Raw genomic sequence first — 22,050 nt, 5'->3', positions numbered from 1 at the left:
TCTACCTACCCACACGTGCATACGTTGTAATAATATAATTATTATCAGGCAGAAAACGTTTCAGATAAGATTGTATCATTTTCCCCATTTCCCATCTCCTATTCAGAGTGATAAACATTAGATTATAATATTTTATTTTGGGTAATGTGATATTTCATATCATAACAAAATCATCACAACAACATTTTATTGAGTAAAATGCAAATGTTGTGGTTTTGGCAAGCTATGTTGATAAATAATTATTTTATAAGTGTATTTGACCCTTCAATGTCATTTGACTTTGAAGTAAACAAAGTTTTCCACCATACTTTATTGCTATCCAAGATAATGACTATTGAGTTTGTCAGAGTTTCTTCAATAAACATTTTTTTTTACCGTAAACGACTTTATTATCTGTCAGTTAAATAACTTTAAGATTTGATTCAAACAATCAGCCAGTTTTCATTCATTGTCATAATATTATTTTGTAATGTATAAACAGATAAGTAGGAGCAGACTTAAGAGTGGGTCTATCGTTTGGGCCCCGCATCAGTTGAAGTACGGCCTTATGGTGGAGAGAGTCCAAAAGAAATTTTTGAGACTCCTTTCCTTTCGGCTGTATGGATATTATCCGTGGCTCTATCCGACTGACTTTCTCTTAGGCATGCTTACATACTGTAGCTTAAAATTTGGAAGGGATCTTTATTTAGCTACAGATTTTTTCAGACTTATACGCGGCGTAAATGTGAACTCTGCCATTCTTGGTGGTGTTGGCTTGTGTGTCTCTGATAATTACCTTAGGATTCGAGGGCATCCGTTGTTTGTTCTCCCAAGGTGCAGAACTAACTTGCCATTAGTGATGCCAATTGGCAGGCCAATAACCATGTTTAATGAAATCGCTTCTGATATTGATATATTCCACTTACGTGACGGTGAATTTAGGTGGACGTTGTTTTATAGGTTTTTAAGATAGGTCTATCGATATTTCACCCTGTGTGCTTCCATCTACTTTTATTTTTGTTGCTTTATTTTATTTCTTTTGTTATTTTGTTTCTTATTTTATTACTTATTGTATTATTAACTAACACTAACACTTATTTTATGTCATGTCATGAACGCTTTGAATTTGTAATTTGTTATGTTCATAATATGTAAAATAAATAAATTTGATTTGATTTGATTTGATAAATACAGATGAAAGTGGTGGAAAAATTAACTTTACCTATATTGTAATTAAGGGTCAATTTCAAACTGCGTTAATTTGTGTAGGTACTCAATTATTTTATTGTTACTTAAATTTAAAAAAAATGAAAAATAAATTTTATGGGATATTTTTAAAGAGACTTGTTATGAATATGTACATAATATATATAATTCTGAAAACACTCATGAGAAAATATTGACAATAGAAAAAATCTTTTTTGAAAAAAGTAAGACACCCAGCAGGAATCGAATCTGCATCTCTTGGGTATCGCTATTAAAATCCTGTGAATTATTCGCTGAATAAAAGAAATAGTTAATTATAATACATAATAATTGTGACTACTAAAACTCTACGTACATTGCAATGAGGATGATTTTTGCCAGATGTAGGTATATAACCTTTTCTGGAAATTGTACACATTTTTCTGTTCAGATATTGTACGGAATGATGTATCCTGTAGATGCCATACTTAAATGATTGTATTATGTCAGTCGATACCTACATTATCGTAAGGCAGTCTAATAGCAGAATGAACTCTAATATGCGGTTGACTCAATTGTACGAATGTAGGAATTTAGGCGATCGTTATGATGTTTCATATTTTTATTTTTGGTGTATTAAATCTAAACTAAATGTACTTGTGTATTGTCCGATATAAATAGTGCACACTAAACGTTGTCAGTCAGACGTATTTGTTTTCATTGAACTAAGACTACAATGTGTAGATAGTGTTTGTTTGATTTTAAAATTTAATTAAACCCTGCCTAATCCAAGCTATTCTAGAGAATAGTAAACAAAATATTTGTTTATTCATAAAATATCCAAAAGTATGCTATTAAACCACCATACATAATTTTTGATATTCTATAGATACCTAGAAGAATATTTTTATCGATTATGGTTTGGTTCGGCAGGGGTTTAATGAATTAAAAAAAAAAACTAACCAACACCATCTGTAATATGTATTCTTAATTCAACGAAAACAAAAAAGTATGACTGAAAAGTGTGCACTTTTTTTGTTGGATCGCCTATCTATAGCATACCTAAACTATTAAGGTTTGATTTAGGCAAGGTTTAATTGAATTCAAAAAACTAACCATCTCCTCTGTATACTAATGTATAGTAAAGTCAAATTATATTCTTAGTTCAATGAAAACAAATAAGTATGAAAGACAAGGTTTGGTGTGCACTATTTATGTTGAATCTTAACAGCCTACCTCCACCCTTCGCCACTGGTAGCGAGTGTATCTATCTAAAGTATTTTAGTTAGATGGTGAATTGTTTTTGTGTTATTTGTCATATTAAAATACACTGGTTGGGTAGACTTATGTTTATCTCTATAAATAATTGGGTACAAATTACACGATTCTAAATAGTTATTCTAGTGTAAATCATTATTTATTAAAACTAATTGGTAATTATTTTGAATGACTTATTTCCTTTTTGCAGGTGCTAATTGCCAACAACGGAATCGGTGCTGTAAAATGTATGCGCTCAATACGAAGATGGTCCTACGAGATGTTCAAGAACGAGCGGGCCGTCCGATTTGTGGTTATGGTGAGCATTCGTAATCATTTACAATAAAAACACAATCAGTTTCAAACATTAACTGGGCGTCTTCCGCCCAGATGAAGGATTGTGACAATAAGACACTTAATTGTGTTAAATTCAAAAGTAAAGATCATAATTTTGTTGACATGTTAACATACATCACTAGGAAAAACCTCACAAACATACCTATTAGGAAAAATATTATCAAAATAACCTTGTACCCAGGAGAATTCGGACATATTCTTTTTGTAATAGATATTTTATTAAGGTTTTTACAAGTTATGTATTTCAATATGTTATATACAGTCAAACTTGGTTATTACGATCACGGAAATAGTGAGATCTCAGATGTAATGAGGAAACATTCGTTGACATTTTAGTTTATGATTTTCTCCATACATTTATTCACTTTTATAACGAGCTACTTCTCGGGTATACCGAACAAAACTGTTTATGTGTCGATTGTTTAAAAACAACATTTTCGACCCTAAGCAATAAAATCCAACTGGACAGGATGCCGCTGAGATCGTATTACGTTCATGACACTAGTTAAGTGTCTAAGTACCTAATTGGTGTTTTCGCCGTCAACATTGAAAAAGTATCCACGCATATGGTTGAAATTGCATGTAAAAAATCCAAGCTTTGTGAAGTCAGTAGGTACCTACCAGCGCCTGCGGCTCAGCACTTCATTACAATAAACAACTTCTTTTGGAGTTTATGAATGCTATGCTTGTTTCGGGGATTTTTACGATGGTTTTCAGATTTTTTATGTTCTATGCTTAAATAGAATGTGGCGTGAAAATTTGTATATAATGATATAACGAGCAATGCTTATAACGAGTAAATTCAGTCGGTCCCATCTTCCTCCTAATAACCAAGTTCGAGTAATATTATTATTTTTTTTTTCTTTTCTTTTTTTATCACTCCAATTGGCAATGAGGCCCAATGACAGTTAGTAGTGAAGTATTAGAAGTCGAAATTAAATACCCAGGCTTTGAGAAAATCACATAGATGATAGAACCTCACCGAGGATCCAACCCGGAGCCTCGAATGAGAAGTCAGTGCCTTATGTATTGCGCGTTTTGCATCCTAATCGTCTTGAATGAAAATAGTTTAAATGAATTGTAAACACTTTATAGGTGACTCCGGAGGACCTAAAGGCCAATGCGGAGTACATCAAAATGGCCGACCACTACGTTCCTGTGCCGGGCGGCTCAAATAACAACAACTACGCAAACGTTGAGCTCATTCTCGATATTGCGATAAGAACGCAAGTTCAGGTAAAAGACTTGCAACAGAAATACTATTATAAAGTTTACTTGATTTAATAAGAACTTTATGTAATTTAATTACTATCATGTCTCACCACAAAGAAATAACAGTAAATAAAATTAATTTTTAATAAAAACATAAAATTCTCTGACTCAGACCTTTTTTAGGGTTTTCTGAAGATTCCTTGTTAAAATATTTCCTCGCTTCCAGGCAGTATGGGCAGGTTGGGGCCACGCGTCTGAGAATCCCAAGCTTCCGGAGCTGCTGCACAGGAATGGGATTGTGTTTATCGGTCCCCCCGAGAAGGCCATGTGGGCCCTCGGTGACAAGATCGCCTCTTCTATCGTGGCGCAGACTGCTAACATTCCAACACTTCCGTGGAGTGGAAGTGGTAAGGCCAATTCAATAATCTATTACTCTCATTTTTTTTTTTTTTTTTTAGAATTATTAATAACCATGTCCTTGCTTTTTCGTACAAGGTGGTTGTTAGTAATTTTGAACAATCACAAACACCCAGGCTTTGAGAAAAACACATAAATGTTTTTGTCATGACCGGGAATCGAACCCTGGAACTCTCGGGTGGAAGGCAGTGGACGGAATTTACAACTAAACTTAAAAACTAAAACTTAACTAAAAAAAATATTTTGGTTCTTTCATATTTTAAAAATCAGGTGGTTGCAAATGCATTGTCGGTTTAATGGAATGTCATTGTTTTTTTTATCAAAAATTACCTAATGCTAACGATTGAGTAAATTTTAAATCATTTGAATTGTTGGTTGCCTATTTAGTGGAAGTCAGCGGCAAATAAATTTTGAAAATAGATATCGATATAATGGATTGTTTGTTAGGTTAGGTTATCATTCTTGAATTCAAGAATTTTGCGTCGAAATCGGCTATGAAAATTGCCGAAACAGACTTGTACCGAATCGTTTTTAGCAAACCGCATTTCACTGTTTGGCATTTTCATTGTGTATATCGTCGGTGTTTTGTCAAAAGGGCGACTTAACCAAAATGCTACCAATTTTACAGGAGGAAGATTTTTAACTCTTGACATTTATTTGTTAACTACCTGTGGATGATTATAAATGTCTAACAAGTTTATAATAAAGCTTAGAAAGAATACTGTCTTTATAATAGGCTTTATAATATAAAATTTTAAAAGGCCTAATATGTCACATTCGCTTTTTATTCATAATACTAAGTGGATATTCACCCTTACGATTATCGTTTTTAAGTGCTTTTCTGTGGAGATACAAATTCGCCGTTTTTACACAACAAAGCTAGTGAGGTACATATTGTTTTTTCATGATAATCTCAATTTCGCCAAAATGGTTGATTCGCTCTTTTTACAAAACACCGATGATACGAGGGTGGGTCAATAATTCCTTAGAAAAAAGCATTAAAACAGTTTTTATTTTTGTATTTTTTTTTTATTTCTCAACATAATCTCCTTGGAGCTCAATACACTTGGTTAGACGTTTCTCAATTTTTTTTAAACCGTCAGAAAAATAAGTTTTCGGAAGGTCCTCAAAATAAGCATTTGTCCGATCGATGACTTCTTCATTTGAAAAAAAACGTTGTCCACTTAGCCATTTTTTTAAGTTTGGGAAAAGGAAAAAGTCACTGGGGCTAAATCTGGCGAATACGGTGGGTGGTCGACCAATTCGAACTTCAATTCTTCAATTTTAGCCATTGATCGTAAACATGTGTGAACACGGGCATTGTCCTGATGAAAGAGGATTTTTTTCCTGTTTAAATGAGGCCGTTTTTCTTCAATTTTGTTTTTTAGCTGGTCCAATAAAGATGCATAATAATCCCCTGTTATTGTTTTTCCTTTTTCCAAATAGTCAACGAAAATAATTCCACGTGCATCCCAAAATACAGTAGCCATAACCTTACCAGCTGATTTTACGGTTTTCGCCTTCTTTGGACATGGTTTGCCTTCGCAATCCACTGCTTTGACTGTTCTTTCGTCTCGGGAGTATAGTGGTGTATCCATGTTTCATCTACAGTCACAAAGCGACGAAAAAATTCATCCGGATTGCGTTGCATGAGCGACAACAGGGCTTTAGAGGCCACCACCCTATTGCGTTTATTGTCGACTGTGAGCAAACGCGGCACCTATCTTGCAGAAATATTTTTCATGCCCAATTTGTCATGTAAAATAGAAATGACGCTACCTTTTGAGATCCCTGTAACCTCAATTATCTCACTCAACTTTAATCTTCGGTCACTTAACACCATATCGTGGATTTTATTGATCATTTCTGGTGTAGTCCCTCTACAGGACGTCCTGAGCGTGGTTCATCCTTTGTTGATGTATGACCACGTTTAAATTCATTTAACCAGTTATAAATAGTTGCAAGTGAAGGAGCAGATATGCCGTGAACTAAATCCAACTCAATTTTTATTTCCTTTGCTGTTAACCCTTTTATATTAAAATGTTTAATAACAGCTCTAAACTCAATTTTCTCCATTTTCCATTTTTCCATTTTCCACAAGCAAACTTTTTTTTTAAATGTACGAGAAACACACAACAACCCGACCGATCTGATTGAAACTTCGCAGCATACTGAATCGGTAGTGCCGCTGCATGAAAACAAACCGCTTACAGTACAATTCGCGCCACCTGTCGGCTTTTCTAAGGACTTATTGACCCACCCTCGTATATAGATAGACATCAAAAATGGTCTTTTATATTGAAAATACCCTTTGAAATAAGACACTGATAACTCAAAAGAGTTATTCATTGTTCACATTTTACCCAATCAACTTGTTTACAAACCATTTCAAAAAGGCGTATTCTTTCTTTAATTAAAGCATCAGTAAATGTGCACTTTATTTTTGACATCTTAGGGTTTAATTATTGAAAATAGGATATATCAAAATAAATAATATGTCAAAGACCAAACAAAATTTTTCAGCATCATTGCACTGTCCGATGACTCAAATAATAATAACAAATAATTACAAGATAAAAAGAACTTTTTATATACTACGTTTTTAAATTTTCTGTTGAATCATATAAACTTGACTTGACTAGCTTAAACGATAAAAAAAAATTTGTATTTGATAGAAATAATACTGAAATGTCATTTTGACACTCATATTGATTTCCATAGTAACGCACGTATATATTAATAATTCAGTTGCTAGGACCCCAGACCCCCTGCCAAAATTAATTGTGAATTGGATTACGGATTTCTTCCGAAATAACTTTTCATACAAAACAGAATTAACTGAAAATGAATTCAATTCTACTTAAAGATGGTTAAAAGTATTAAAAAAATGCATTGGCATCGTGTTCTGATATATTCTAAAAGTTTCAAATGTCTAGCTAGTCGGGAAGTTAGTTAAAAATCGATTGCAAGATTTGTACCGGATAAACAACCACCGGACAAATAAGAATATGACCTAATAAAAACGTTGTAAAATGCTCACAGTTTATGTAATACGTTGTAATATAAAGTTAGAAAAATATATAATTATACTCTCAGTTAAAAAAATATAATAGAATATACGTACTATAACATTATAAATTCGGACAAAATGACAAACCCACCGGGATTTCAGGACCCATTGTCATACAGTCAAATCGGTCAAGTGAATGTGCATAGTACCTGAAGATGCTATAAGCCAAAAGCCGGATTGGATATAACCGTTCAAGTGAAAGAGTACAAAAGTTTTAACCAATTTTTATTATATTATTATTTTTATTATTGTAACCTGAGCTTTTTCATATTATACTATGTATGCAATGAGTAAAGTATCAACAACCATTAACCATGTCGATGATGTATTTTCAATAGGTACATTTGAAAAGCTTTATCTAACTTATTTCTTCATTTAAGACAGTTAGTTTAGTCCCAATATGTATAACGTGTGTTGTATGGAAACTTTTTTTGTATTAGTACTTTCATCAGGGAATAATTTATTATATCTAGTACATACTGTTGTTGCACATTTTACGGGCTCTCTTTAGCAACATTTTCTGTTATGTTTATTTTTTACTTTACTTATATAATTGGGAAGGTGTCACTGACATGCCATCTAGTGTCCACGAGGAGAATTATCTTGCTACATTGTATATTACGAAATATCACTTTCAATTGGAGTCACATAATTTTGCAGTGGTATATACTAATTTGATTGCCATTATGATATAATAATCAATTATTACTCCATGCTAATAATACTTTGTTTTATTTCAATGTGATTCCAGAATTGAAAGCACAGTACAGCAATAAGAAAATAAAAATCTCATCAGATCTCTTCTCAAGAGGATGCATCAACACACCGGAACAAGGACTGCAGGCAGCTCATAAAATAGGCAAGGATACACCGGTTTTATTTTTTGACACTGGCAATAATACCGCACGGAGAATGATGTTAGAGGCAGTCTAGGCCCTTTATGCTGCAATTACATTATGATCATGTCACATGCTGACACGGTGACAAATTCAGTCTAAGGTTTCGTCATTTCGCAGAATATTTTGAATGATCACTATCTCTATAAATTCAATGATGGAGAGTGCCAACTCTAATGTATTAGTATTTTGAATATTATTCATTATTCATGCTAATTTCAATAAACTTTTAACAGTTTCTATGTGTGCATCCGTTAAAATTACTTGCGATATTGCATCCATAGATAATATTTTGAACAGAACCCTACCAGCAGACCATAGATAATAGATGTAAACACCAGACATAGACAATAGTTTAATAGAAAATCCACAGAGAAAACAACTATAAACAAAGATCACACGATTTTCACGTGTGAAAATAGAAACTTGTGCAGTTGCAGTAATGCGATTTGCATGAGTTGACCTCATTGTTCTGGCCATTTTGGCATATTTTTCTAACTGACAATGTTTGTTTAGGTTCAAAATGTGTTACGGGATGGGAGCATCAGATTGATAACATTTTAAATACAAAGAAAAATGACATACACTTTTTTCCCATAGCAGCAGCTTACTGTGACAGTACATCACGTGATGATAATGTATTTGACACTTTTTAGTCAGGCCTCAGCACGAAACTGGGAATTTCGATTGTAGTGCTAGTTATTGCTTATACTTCGAATGCAATATAGTAAACTGTTTGTCGAAAATGATGATTGTTTCATATTGAAAAAAAAATGGTAATACGTTAACTATGTAATATGAATGAAAAAATATTTACAATGATTCTATTCTGATCATAGATGTCAAAAAATTAAGATGGTACTTCAGTGAAAAGACAAATAATTTTGAACTATAGGTGCGATGAAATTTTGGACTCGCTGGCAATCAGAGAGCGAAAGTCGAGCTGTGAACATGTCAATTTGTTTCATGATGGCGACGGGATTAATTCTTTAATCGTGTAAAGATGACTAAAAAATGTTACCCATTTACTTGAAAAAGAAAGCATGTCAATGAATATATTATTATTTTTACTAATAGAACAATAAACAGAACATTAAATGGACGCATGTTGGATTTATATGACAAATTATATTTCGTTCGGCACGCGTCATTTGCACAATCCGCATATCGCCTATCCATGATCTTTTTAGACCATGCCTCAACTGAGGTATAGCCTTAACCCTTTTGTAGGTTCTATTTCTGCAAAAAAAGTTTTGTTATTGCACCACATTGGCACTGTATGAGGATAGTCTTTGAAGTCTGCAGCAATGTAACAGTGTTTCGTTGACATCTATTTACAGGATTTCCAGTGATGATCAAGGCATCTGAAGGTGGCGGTGGAAAGGGTATAAGGAAAGTCGACAATCCTGATGATTTTCCCAATCTTTTTAGACAGGTTAGCTATGTAATGTATTGATCCTAATTAATCATATCATATAATGTGAACCTCTATTGCAGATCCATCGAATGACTAGAAGTTAATTATCAACTCTATGATGACATTACTTTACTCTTGTTTCGCATTCTTCTCATAGATATTTTCTGTTTTAGGTGCAAGCTGAAGTTCCAGGCTCTCCGATTTTTGTAATGAAATTAGCAAAGTGTGCGAGGCATTTAGAAGTACAACTATTGGCTGATCAATATGGTATTTATATGACCTTTATAAAAACTGTTATATTAAACATTCGTTTGAAAGACCATTCTATCAGTTTTAATTGTACCTTTTACAATATTTATCAAAACCAAAGAGGCGACTAGGAGCCTGGTAGATTGATGAGATATTCAGGTTTAGCGGCAGAAGTATGTGGCAACCAATGAGTACCGTGAAGAGTGGAAACAGCAAGGATAGGCTGTCATCCAGCAGTGAATCGAGAGTGGCATGAGATGATGGTGCTATTAATATTAATTTAGTGATCGAATGATTCCTATGTGATAATTAATGGTATTTACCGTTTCAACAGTTTTCAATAGTTGCATCAATAATTAAAAATCGAAATATAACATATAAAAACGTTGTGAGCAGAAAATGAGCCAGTGTTCGGCATGTTAATCACATTTATTACTGGCATATAGTTAACATTACGTTGAGTGAGTGATAACACCAGTAGTCTAGTAAGACACATACTCTAGCACTTCTTATGGCATGTTAATCACATTTATTACTGGCATATAGTTAACATTACGTTGAGTGAGTGATAACACCAGTAGTCTAGTAAGACACATACTCTAGCACTTCTTATGGCATGTTAATCACATTTATTACTGGCATATAGTTAACATTACGTTGAGTGAGTGATAACACCAGTAGTCTAGTAAGACACATACTCTAGCACTTCTTATGGCATGTTAATCACATTTATTACTGGCATATAGTTAACATTACGTTGAGTGAGTGATAACACCAGTAGTCTAGTAAGACACATACTCTAGCACTTCTTATGGCATGTTAATCACATTTATTACTGGCATATAGTTAACATTACGTTGAGTGAGTGATAACACCAGTAGTCTAGTAAGACACATACTCTAGCACTTCTTATGGCATGTTAATCACATTTATTACTGGCATATAGTTAACATTACGTTGAGTGAGTGATAACACCAGTAGTCTAGTAAGACACATACTCTAGCACTTCTTATAACAGTTCAGTTCAATATTATGTTACAGACAACAAATTTGAATCACATGAACATAGAAAATTATGCATTATTATTTTTAACTAGGGAAAAAATCTAGAACTGAAATAGAATATAATATCGTCACTGTTCTGGCAGAAGACACTAATTCGAAAAGATGACATATTGAGTTAGTTATACCAAAATGTTCCTTATTTCAAACTTTACCGGCTGGAAACCTTCCTAATAAATAAACAGTCTTTATTTTAACCCTTTACTGCATGATTTTTTTTTTTTGAAAATTTTTATTTTTTATTGGTGTTAAAATGCCTTGTGAATGAAGGAAAAATAATGAAAAAAATATTTTTCGAAAATTTCATTAAATTTTGTATGTTACTGCGTGGTGTCGCAGATTTACGACATTTGGAAATCTTACATTTTAGTATGACAAAATACAAAACCAAATGAAAACAATTATAAAAAACTAATGTACACACCTTATTTGATGTGTAGATATTTTTATTCAACCAATTTCAATCTTCTGTATATTTTTTTTTATTTATTTACAAATACGGATTTTTACGTACATACTAATTCGTCAACTGTCAAACCAGAAATGCAGGGACTATAATGCAGAAATGCTTTATTTCTTGAAATGTCCAAACAAAATCGGTAAAGTAGGATGTTTATGGTAAAACAGTTTTCTAGGCATCGAAAAAGGATAGTATTTGATAATTTACACAGATGGCATTGGCTATATCGAAATAGTTTGAAATGTCGCAAATTTGCGACACTATGCAGTAAAGGGTTAAAGTCATCCTTTTTACGATTACTTAATAAACTCACATTATAGACCATTATTTCAAACATTTTAACAACTTCAAAGTCAAATTACTCAAAACTAGTATTCTCCATTTAGTGTGATATATTCATACACAATAAACTGAGCACAAGAATGCAAGAGGAATGATTTCTTAGTTCAATTACGAAATGATTTCACTTTGAGTGGCGTAATTTAAAATTTTTGGTACCTACTCAAAAATTGAGTTATTGAAGAACGTGCTTTTGGCTGTGTTTTTAAATAGCCAGCGACTCGGATACCAATATCACGTATTTAGTCTTCTTTCAAAAAATTGTGAGGAGTAAAGTGCACTTCTTTGGTGCTAGAACAGCTGCCACTGCTGCCAACCATGATATTGCAACGTTGCAGGTTAAACTGTGAACCACATTTGCATTCATATTCATGCACAACATCGAATTTCATTAGAATTATTTTTGCAGGCAACGCCATTTCTCTGTTTGGCAGAGATTGTTCAATTCAGCGCCGTCACCAAAAAATTATTGAAGAGGCTCCGGCAGCTATCGCCAATCCAGAAATATTCGGAGAAATGGAACGGGTATGCAAATCATATAATTTAGTAATACTATAATTATACACATTCAAAATATAACTGAATACGTTGAAGATAACCTACTCTAGTAGACACACATTCATTTGTACCAAACTTCACACTATTATTGCCAGCATCTCTCAAAAATTGCTAGCACTTCAATACAATTTTGAACACAAAACATGGTCAATTTGTACGGAAACCAAAAAATCATTTTATAGTGAAATTGTACATTTACATGCAGGCAAATACACTGAATCATCACTATTTACAATATGTATTTGGATGAACAATCATAGAAAAATTGTGTTCATACTTATGTCATATGGATGTACATAATAATGAAACATCTAAACAGGCTGCTAAAGTCAATGTGTAAACGTACAAAATATTTTTCTATGGCTACCAATTCTACCACACCTAGGATTTGTCATCAATTGATGCAACATAATACGTTGATAACGCTTTCTCTATTTATAATTTGTTTAAATTTGTTCTGCTTTCAGTATAAATTGTATTTTAATAAAATATGTGTTTCAGGCCGCAGTTAGGTTAGCAAAAATGGTGGGATACGTATCGGCCGGTACAGTGGAATATCTGTACGATCCGTCGGGGTCATACTTCTTCTTGGAGCTGAATCCCAGGCTTCAAGTGGAGCATCCTTGCACGGAGATGGTTGCCGATGTCAATCTGCCAGCTGCGCAACTTCAGGTATTTCATCATCATAATAAATATGCGCCATTGGACTACAAGATAGATTTGTCAATGACAATGTCATTTTAAGCAGACAAAACCATGCCCAACCATTATTACATCATGTGAATTAACATATTATTATGTTACCCCAAATTTCTTTTGATATTTTTTGTTTTGAGTTGTCAAGTAAGTGGGGTGCGAAAGTGTATTTTATTGCCCTCTTTCAATTTATGACCCGATTACCCCACTGTCTGCAAGTTACGAAAATTGCCGAATGTCAAACATACTCGATAATTCAGGACTATTTGTACAAACTTTACATTCTGTTATGTGAATTTAGTACTATGTAGTGTTTTATATTAATTACATATGTAATATATAATTTAATTATATTTTACTTCACCTGATTAATGTATTTGAAGAGCAATGAGCATTTTATGTCAAAAAATTTATAGCCTTCTATCTCCTAATCATCCATTATCGAAATATCGGTATTTTAAGAGGACTGTATCAATTTTCTATGTAATTAAAGTCGAAGATTAATATAATTTTCAGATAGCAATGGGTCTGCCTCTCTACCACATAAAAGACATCCGGCTGCTTTACGGAGAGTCCCCATGGGGCATGACCGAGATAGATTTTGATGAACCAAAACAAAAACCGCAGCCGTGGGGGCATGTCATAGCCGCTAGGATTACATCTGAAAATCCCGATGAAGGTACGCTTATTTTTTTGTATTACGAATGCCCAACATTATCTAAAAGTTTCCCAAACTTTTTTTGCCTCAATGCCTTTATCCTTCATTTATTAGTATTTTAGTTAGTTTTAGTTACTTTGAAGGTGTGTACATATAAAATATAGATTGAAGAAACCCTTCTGCCAGATGAAGCTTTCTGTGTTTTCTCTCAACTACAAATCTTTCTAACCCTTACTCGACCAGCAGGTCTATTCTAACATAACTTTAACTACAAAATCATGAAAAATCGTGATAAAAATGGTTTAGTATGAAATATTAAATATGAAACTTTAACCGGCAGTTCTGGCAGCCAAGATAATGAACTACCTTGCCAGAAGCACCATGAGATCGAACGAATGGTGAGACAGGGGTACCAACTCAAAGATTTGTCTTTTAGATAACTCCAGATAACCGTTTTGTACACAGAATACATCTATCTTTAACACATTGGTGTTGTCTCGAAAATATGACGAAACGGTGATATTGGGTATTATGGAGTTACGTAATGTGTTTTGCTTAATTTTCATAATTATTTTTAGGCTCCATATCTTATCATCAAATAGGTTTTATTCAATATCTTTGGTACAGTAAAGAAGTATGGTTGGTCAAGAAAATATGAGTTTGTAAAGTATTTATATATCTTCTCTGATAATAAGACTTGATCAAGAGTTTCTCATTTGAGTCTTCAAATTTCCAAGGACGATTTATGGTGGCAGAAAATGCAGTTAGTAACATTGGATTGTGAGAATTAACGTGATTTTACAGTTTTATCCCATGATCCTAGTTTGAGTTTGCGTGATCGTAATGTATTTTTCTATTTTTGTTCTTTGATAGGTTTCAAGCCATCTTCGGGCACGGTTCAAGAGCTGAACTTCCGCTCTTCTAAGAACGTTTGGGGATACTTCTCAGTGGCAGCGTCAGGGGGTCTTCACGAGTTTGCCGACTCCCAGTTTGGACATTGCTTCTCATGGGGAGAGACCAGAGAACAAGCAAGAGAGTAAGTCATAACGAATGATGCTAAATACATCATTAATATTATACGAATAGTTGGTTTATTTTAAATATTTTTCTTTTTTATCCGTCTAGAAACCTTGTGATTGCTTTGAAGGAACTTTCGATTCGAGGAGATTTCAGGACGACTGTAGAATATCTCATCACACTTTTGGAGACACAGAGCTTCCAGGAAAACACCATCGATACATCATGGTTAGATGCTCTCATATCAGAAAGGGTAAGCATTCAAGTGCTTATATTTTAATTTGTGTTTCTCGTTATTGTCATGAGTTTTTTTACAAAGTCATGAAATATACTACCTAAATTTTTGATTACACATTTACTACGTTTAAAATTAGTAAAGTACACCATTTTCAATCCTACGTGTTATTGTTTATCATTTGTCTAACCTATTTGATCACTGCTCTGGATAAAACGCATAGTGAAAAAAGAAAAATTTAATTTTTGCCAGACATGTGATGTCACAAAAGATATCTCCATAATACATTTCGCTTGTAGTGGAAATATATCTGTACTGGACTACGGAATTAAAACCTGGACGTTAAATAAACGGTACACCAGAACACTTTATTGGCATACAATAAGGATTTCCTGTCTTGTGCTGATCACGTTACCAATAACATTTTAAAACGAGCCAATAAGCCAAGAGAACTTTTAGCTACCATTAAGCATACTTAATCTATATTTTCTTATATGAGAAGTATTATTTGCTCCAGCTGATAATGCGGGAAAAGGTAGAGAGCAGAAGAGGCATAGGCAAGAGGAAATTTTCTTGGCAATGCAACCTCTCTAAGTGACTCAATACCCAAGGCGTAGGTGATCTGAAAGGACTGAAGATGTATTGCAATTTGGTTGCCAACCTTCAATGGAGGACGACACAGAAAAAAAAGTAGTTGAAATGTGATTTTGCACGTATGGGTTGTATACAAATCAATCACTTTGATGTATCGTGTGGAGCTGATTTGAGAAACAGCGAAGTATAGTTATTGATGAAATATCAAAAGAAAAAACCATTTTGCTACACTTCACACAATCATCGATCTCGTGGTTAAAATACAATGTTAAATATCTATATATTACATATATTCAATGTCTCTCCAGATTCAACAAAGTATTAGATGTAAATTTTTAAGGTCAAATTTGACTATTGTAGTTTTTTGTTCAGATGTCAATACCGAAAGATAAAGATATTTACATAATATTATTATTGTAAAGATTTTTTGTCACTTAATGTGTGCTCTTTATGAAGTATACACGGCATCTTAGATTTGTTTTAATTGTATCATTGAATGTCTATCTTTTATTTTCAAATACATTCTAGTAGAATATATGAATCGAATAATAATGGTTTGCAACATTAAAATATTCTTATTTGTCTCACACAAAATAGTGTTTGAATAGCCCCCCGTAAAATGTGAATTTTGTGTTATTTTTTGCAGGTTCAGTCTGAGAAACCCGACGTGATGCTGGGTGTGATTTGCGGGGCTCTTTTGATAGCCGATCGAGGGGTCTCATCCGGGTTCCAGAACTTTCAGACTGCGCTTGAAAAGTGAGTGTCGAACGAATACTTTCTTATTGAGATACTGCTTTAACCCTTTACTGCATAGTGTCGCAAATTTGCGACATTTCAAACTATTTCGATATAGCCAATGCCATCTGTGTAAATTATCAAATAATATCCTTTTTTGATGCCTAGAAAACTGTTTTACCATAAACATCCTACTTTACCGATTTTGTTTGGACATTTCAATAAATAAAGCATTTCTGCATTATAGTCTCTGCATTTCTGCTTTGACGTATTTTGACGAATTGACGAATTCGTATGTTTGCGAAAATCCGCATTTGTACATAAATAAAAAACATGTACAGAAGATTGAAATTGGCTGAATAAAATTATCTACACATCAAATAAGGTGTGTACATTAGTTTTTTATAATTGTTATCATTTGGTTTTGTATTTTGTCATACTGAAATGTAAGATTTCCTAATGTCGTAAATCTGCGACACCACGCAGTAACATACAAAATTTAATGGAATTTTCGGAATTTTTTTTTTATTATTTTTCCTTCATTCACAAGGCATTTTGACACCAAGAAAAAATAAAATTTTTCAAAAAAAAAAATCATGCAGTGAAGGGTTAAGATATTTACAATGTCATGCTGAGAATATAATATATCTCCTGTATGGTGTGAAATTATTTAATGTTGTAATGATAGGAGTAAAACATCAGGTACCTGCTCGTAAAAATTTGCTTATGTATGTGTTCTAAATTCATTTAATATGTTCATTTTAAAATTAAATATTTAAAATGTTTACTATTTTAATCCAACAGAGGTCAAATCCAGGGCTCCAACACATTGAATAATGTTCACGATGTGGAGTTAATCAACGGAGGTCACAAATACAAAGTGCAGGCCACCAAGAGCGGCCCCAACTCTTATTTTCTCGTGCTCAATGGATCATTCAAGGAAGTTGAATTTCATCGGCTCACTGATGGAGGTTATACAATGTTTATTGATTCAATGCCATATTAAAATAGCTGTATTACTTCATACAAATATGAGATGCCCAAATTAACACGATTTGCGTGACTGACAGGTGTGGTTTGTGTGACAATGTTTGTTTTTTAGAGTGACTATGATATTTGGTCTCATTATAGATACTATGGTGGTTCTCTTATTAAATTTATATAACAACAAAATACAAGGAAACATTTGAAAACTGCACCTAATCATTTCTTTATTTTGAATGAAATAATCAATCGATACCTGAAAAAATATTATTATTTGTTATTTTCACCATTCTAATGGTCTCTTAATACATGTTTCATTAGAAATTTCCTGTAATTCGAATTTTTCATATGATATTCTTTCTACATAATTTGAAATTTGTAATTTGTGATTTCTATGTTGGTTTAAAACCCTTTCAACCTTGCAATTTTTGTCAGGTTTTCATGTTTTGTTGTCGTATAGGTATGTACAATTTATAATTAGATTTATAATACCCAAATGTTTAGAATTGAATGTCAATTAAAAAAAGTTAAAAAAACATGTTATTAAATTAAAATGATATTAAAGTAAATTTCTTCTGGTATTGAGATGGTGACCTCTAATTTTCATAATATATTGCAGTATAGTGCAGCTTGGTGATATTTTTTTTCATAGAAAATAGAACTTATGTCATACTGAAACATCGTTAGTTTTATCAATTTTTAATGTTGTAAATCTCAATTCGAAATATTTGATTTCAAATTTTTTATCAGTGTGTTTTTACTGTAGCTTAGCTTATTTTCCATTAAAATCAACACCTGATTTAATTTCATTAATACTGACAATAATTTTTCAATCTTAAAAATACTATTTTAGTATATTTATGAGTTATACTTTTTTTTTGAATTTACAACTATTAATTGGAATGTTTTGTTGCATAACCCAGGTATGCTATTGTCTGTGGATGGCTCATCGTTCACAACGTACATGAAGGAGGAGGTGGACCGGTACCGTATCGTGATTGGAAATCAAACATGCATCTTCGAGAAAGAGAATGATCCGTCATTTCTGCGCAGCCCTTCCGCCGGCAAGCTCATCAACTTACTCATCGAAGATGGCGGACATGTCAACAAGGGGCAGTCTTATGCCGAGATTGAGGTTAGCTGGAAATTCTCATACTCTTATTATTTTCCAATGTTTTTTTTTACAGTGACCAGTATTGGTGGTTTAAGACTGACCTAGGATTTTTTCAGCTCTATCGGCTAAAAACATATTCATACACAACAACGCTATATTAGTAAAACATTTTGCATTTGGGATTCGTCAGTCTACTGACATTTTTCCCAGTGTCGGAGCCGAGTCAATCAGCCCCTACCAGTATACATTAGAGTTGCGCATGCCGCTTACACCCCGCCGAACGCTGTCCACTCAGGCCGTACACTAACTGATATAAAATTTAGGATTTGGCAGAGGGAACTAAAGACTTGTAGTCTGTAGTGTGTGTAGGGAGGGATAGTGAAGACATTGCAGGTTACAACTTTGATGTAAGCCAGTTTGTGTTTCACATCACCTTATAACTTCAGGTTTCCGGCTCCAGAACTATTCGACTGTGATTAGACTAGTTGGTGGTTAAAATTGAAACTGGTTTATAACTGATATTCCGTACATAGTGATACAAACCATATGTGGAACATCAGCTGTTTTGGACACAGTGCTGCGTATATTTATAATCTTGTGGAGCGTAGATGACGGGCGTTAATCAGATGCATTTTTTTAATGTGTTTAATTCCGATTGGAATAATTAAGTTAAAAAAACATGACTGAAAAAGTCTATGCTTGCACTCGAAAAAGAAAGTGTTCCACTGAATATGTCTCCCTGCACGAAAATAATGAAAAAAGTACTGATAATTAATTTTTTTTTTAAATGAAGATTTAAGAAACCTATCATATTATGCATTTGACGGTAGTCAATTTGGTTGTTGTAGAAGATTTTGGATGATTTCCCGACTACAACTAGGTTTCGTTTCATGATTTTTTGATGGTAAATTATTTTTGCTAATTTCCAGGTAATGAAAATGGTGATGACTCTGTCGGCACAAGAATCTGGTCAAATATTCTTCACAAAGAGGACCGGAGCTATCCTGGATGGAGGATCCATCATTGCCCATCTCGGTAAGCATACTTTTCCACACTGCAAAATGATTTATATACCGTTTAGTAAAATTAACAGACACTGGAGTAAGAATAAACACTAGCCAATGATATTTTTTGTTTGAAATGTAACAGTTTTTACTTGTACTTTTTACCATGTATGATGATATCATTTTTAATATCTTCAAATTTCACACCAAAATTGTTTTGTGTTTTCAGAATTGGATGATGCGACTTTGGTGACGAAAGCACAGCCGTACAAGGGCCAGTTCCCTCAGTTAGATATCTCCAGTCCGCAGGCTCCCGAGAAGTTAAACCACATGCACAACAAGTACAGAACTATCCTGGAGAACACACTGACCGGTGAGTGTCTGCAAAAAAAAAAAATGTTCCAAATTTATGAAAAGACAAAACATGACAGCTGATTTCTGTATTTGTCTGTAATTTTTTTTTAAAGGGATAGAATAAGAATATGGTTTTTGTTTTGATTGCCTGGAGCCACAATCTGGGCTGCGTTCTGGCCTTTTCCAGCAACTCTGTCCATCTGTCAATTTGTTACCTCAAGCATATGAATACGGCAGTCAATCGTTAGCTCCATCTACCGAGCAATTTTTTATTACTTTGCCAGACTTGTCTGTTTGTTCCATACATGCACATGACTCGGTCATTGCAGTCGCTGTAGATCTCAGCATTATATTTTTTCATCTAATCGTTGCCACCGTTCGATATGGCGGATGATTTTATTTTCTTATTTATTGGATTGTTTTAATTGGCACATTTTACATCTTTAATCTATGGGTCAGAGGTGGACAATCTAGTTTGCAACGTCGGCGTAGGTACGTCAAATGAGAAGTGAACTTGCTAAATATTGCTATGGCTATTCTAAAAATGTTTATAAATATCAGTCTTCTTTGGAAAGTAGAGATTGCATATGTTTACATAAAATATATGCAAAAGCACGCTTGAAAACATGTGTTTCACTACTACGATTGGGTGAAGACTCAGACTTATGGCATATATGAAACGAAGCGGACAGTAGTGACTCATTGTAAAAAAACGGAATGCTTACAATGATAGGAAATATGAAGTTACTATCAGCAGCTGTTATGTGCAATTTTATTTTTACTGAGAAATCTGGAAAATTAAATTTGCTAAATTATGATCATGGCTAATTATCAATTTACTTTTGTTGATTGACGACAGGGTTTCCATTTCTGGTTATAGATCGATGCTCTGCTGTTTTACTCACTCATGACAATATTGTATTTTTACAGGATACTGTCTCCCCGAACTGTACAATGCCCCACGTCTCCGCGACGTGATGGAACACTTCATGCAGTCTCTGCGTGACCCCTCTCTTCCCCTCCTGGAGCTGCAGGAAGTGATCGCTTCCATTTCCGGAAGGATTCCCATCTCCGTTGAAAAGAAGATCAGGAAACTGATGACCCTCTATGAGAGGAACATCACCAGTGTCCTGGCGCAGTTCCCCAGCCAGCAGATTGCCAGTGTAATTGACAGGTTAATACGAACTCCTTAACTTATGAATTTCAGATAAATAGATTCAGAATTAAGGTTTCATTTTAAAATTACGAATTCATATTCTTAAAATTATTTTCTGATAGCACAAAAAAGAAAAAGGATGTTGTAAGAAACATTTTATTAGCGCAATAATTTAGGCAGTCCGCACATAGCGGTCTCTGTAGATTGTTAAGAAAAGGTACGACATCATAATGGTACATAAATCTTTCGTACTTAGTTTACCGATGTTCAGTATGATGATTGAACAATTATTTGTTACAGTCATGCGGCGACACTGCAAAAGCGTGCGGACCGAGACGTGTTCTTTATGACGACACAGGGCATCGTAGTGCTGGTTCAGAGGTACAGGAATGGCATCCGAGGAAGGATGAAGGCAGCTGTCCATGAACTTCTCAAGCAGTACTATGCAGTCGAGAGCCAGTTTCAGTTGGGTATGGTACCTTCACAGTTTTATCAGTTGTTCATGTTTATCCTTACCGCAAAGAAGTGAGAGAGCACGCCTCTCTGAGTTTATCACGCTTCTGGCAATAATCACAAGTTATTTATTCAAAGTGTATGTGATCCAGAGCCAGTCCCCAATGGGTTGAGCATGTAGCTTACAATCATTCATTGTAAAACACATTTGTTTATTATAACCTCCACTACTTACCACATAACAAAACTAAATACCTAATCAATGTGATATTTTTGTTGATTTTATTAGCATCATTCATATTTTTTTTAGAGAATATGAATTCCACAGATTCTAGCGTAACAATAATTATCTTTATCATCAGGGGCGCGACAACCCGGTGTGGGTCTTGGCCTCCTCAACAGCTCCCTCCACCTGTCCCTATCCAGTGTGGCCACTTTCCAATTCGGTCCCCCAGAATACGGCAGTCGCTGGCAGCTCCATCCAACCAGCGAATCTTTGGCCTGCCTCTTCTTCTACGCCCTCTATTGGATTGCTGGACATCACTCTCTTTACCGGTTCATTGTCATTCATACGGCGCATATGACCTAGCCA

At 34.0% G+C, this 22,050-nt stretch overlaps 1 protein-coding gene across 8 annotated transcripts in view; it reads left to right on the top strand.

Annotated features, from left to right (window-relative positions):
• The window catches only part of ACC (acetyl-CoA carboxylase), a 150,980-nt gene that overhangs the window by 106,398 nt on the left and 22,532 nt on the right, over positions 1–22,050 (top strand). For all 8 annotated transcript variants that reach the window (XM_085956808.1, XM_085956807.1, XM_085956809.1 and 5 more), the window contains 18 exons: positions 2,633–2,740; positions 3,874–4,014; positions 4,217–4,397; positions 8,229–8,336; positions 9,714–9,808; positions 9,964–10,057; positions 12,310–12,425; positions 12,960–13,130; positions 13,671–13,833; positions 14,686–14,848; positions 14,938–15,082; positions 16,305–16,414; positions 17,198–17,364; positions 18,301–18,512; positions 19,421–19,526; positions 19,725–19,868; positions 20,780–21,023; positions 21,306–21,475. In XM_085956808.1, the coding sequence (XP_085812934.1) occupies positions 2,633–2,740; positions 3,874–4,014; positions 4,217–4,397; positions 8,229–8,336; positions 9,714–9,808; positions 9,964–10,057; positions 12,310–12,425; positions 12,960–13,130; positions 13,671–13,833; positions 14,686–14,848; positions 14,938–15,082; positions 16,305–16,414; positions 17,198–17,364; positions 18,301–18,512; positions 19,421–19,526; positions 19,725–19,868; positions 20,780–21,023; positions 21,306–21,475 (2,638 nt within the window). The remainder of the gene's footprint in view (positions 1–2,632; positions 2,741–3,873; positions 4,015–4,216; positions 4,398–8,228; positions 8,337–9,713; positions 9,809–9,963; positions 10,058–12,309; positions 12,426–12,959; positions 13,131–13,670; positions 13,834–14,685; positions 14,849–14,937; positions 15,083–16,304; positions 16,415–17,197; positions 17,365–18,300; positions 18,513–19,420; positions 19,527–19,724; positions 19,869–20,779; positions 21,024–21,305; positions 21,476–22,050) is intronic.

The sequence above is a fragment of the Rhyacophila brunnea genome, unplaced genomic scaffold (assembly GCF_057557595.1).
Source record: "Rhyacophila brunnea isolate RB1 unplaced genomic scaffold, BYU_Rbru_1.0 scaffold_6, whole genome shotgun sequence".
Classification (NCBI taxonomy): domain Eukaryota; kingdom Metazoa; phylum Arthropoda; class Insecta; order Trichoptera; family Rhyacophilidae; genus Rhyacophila; species Rhyacophila brunnea.
Note: the sequence above shows the minus strand (reverse complement) of the source record. Positions and strands in the feature narration are given on the sequence as shown.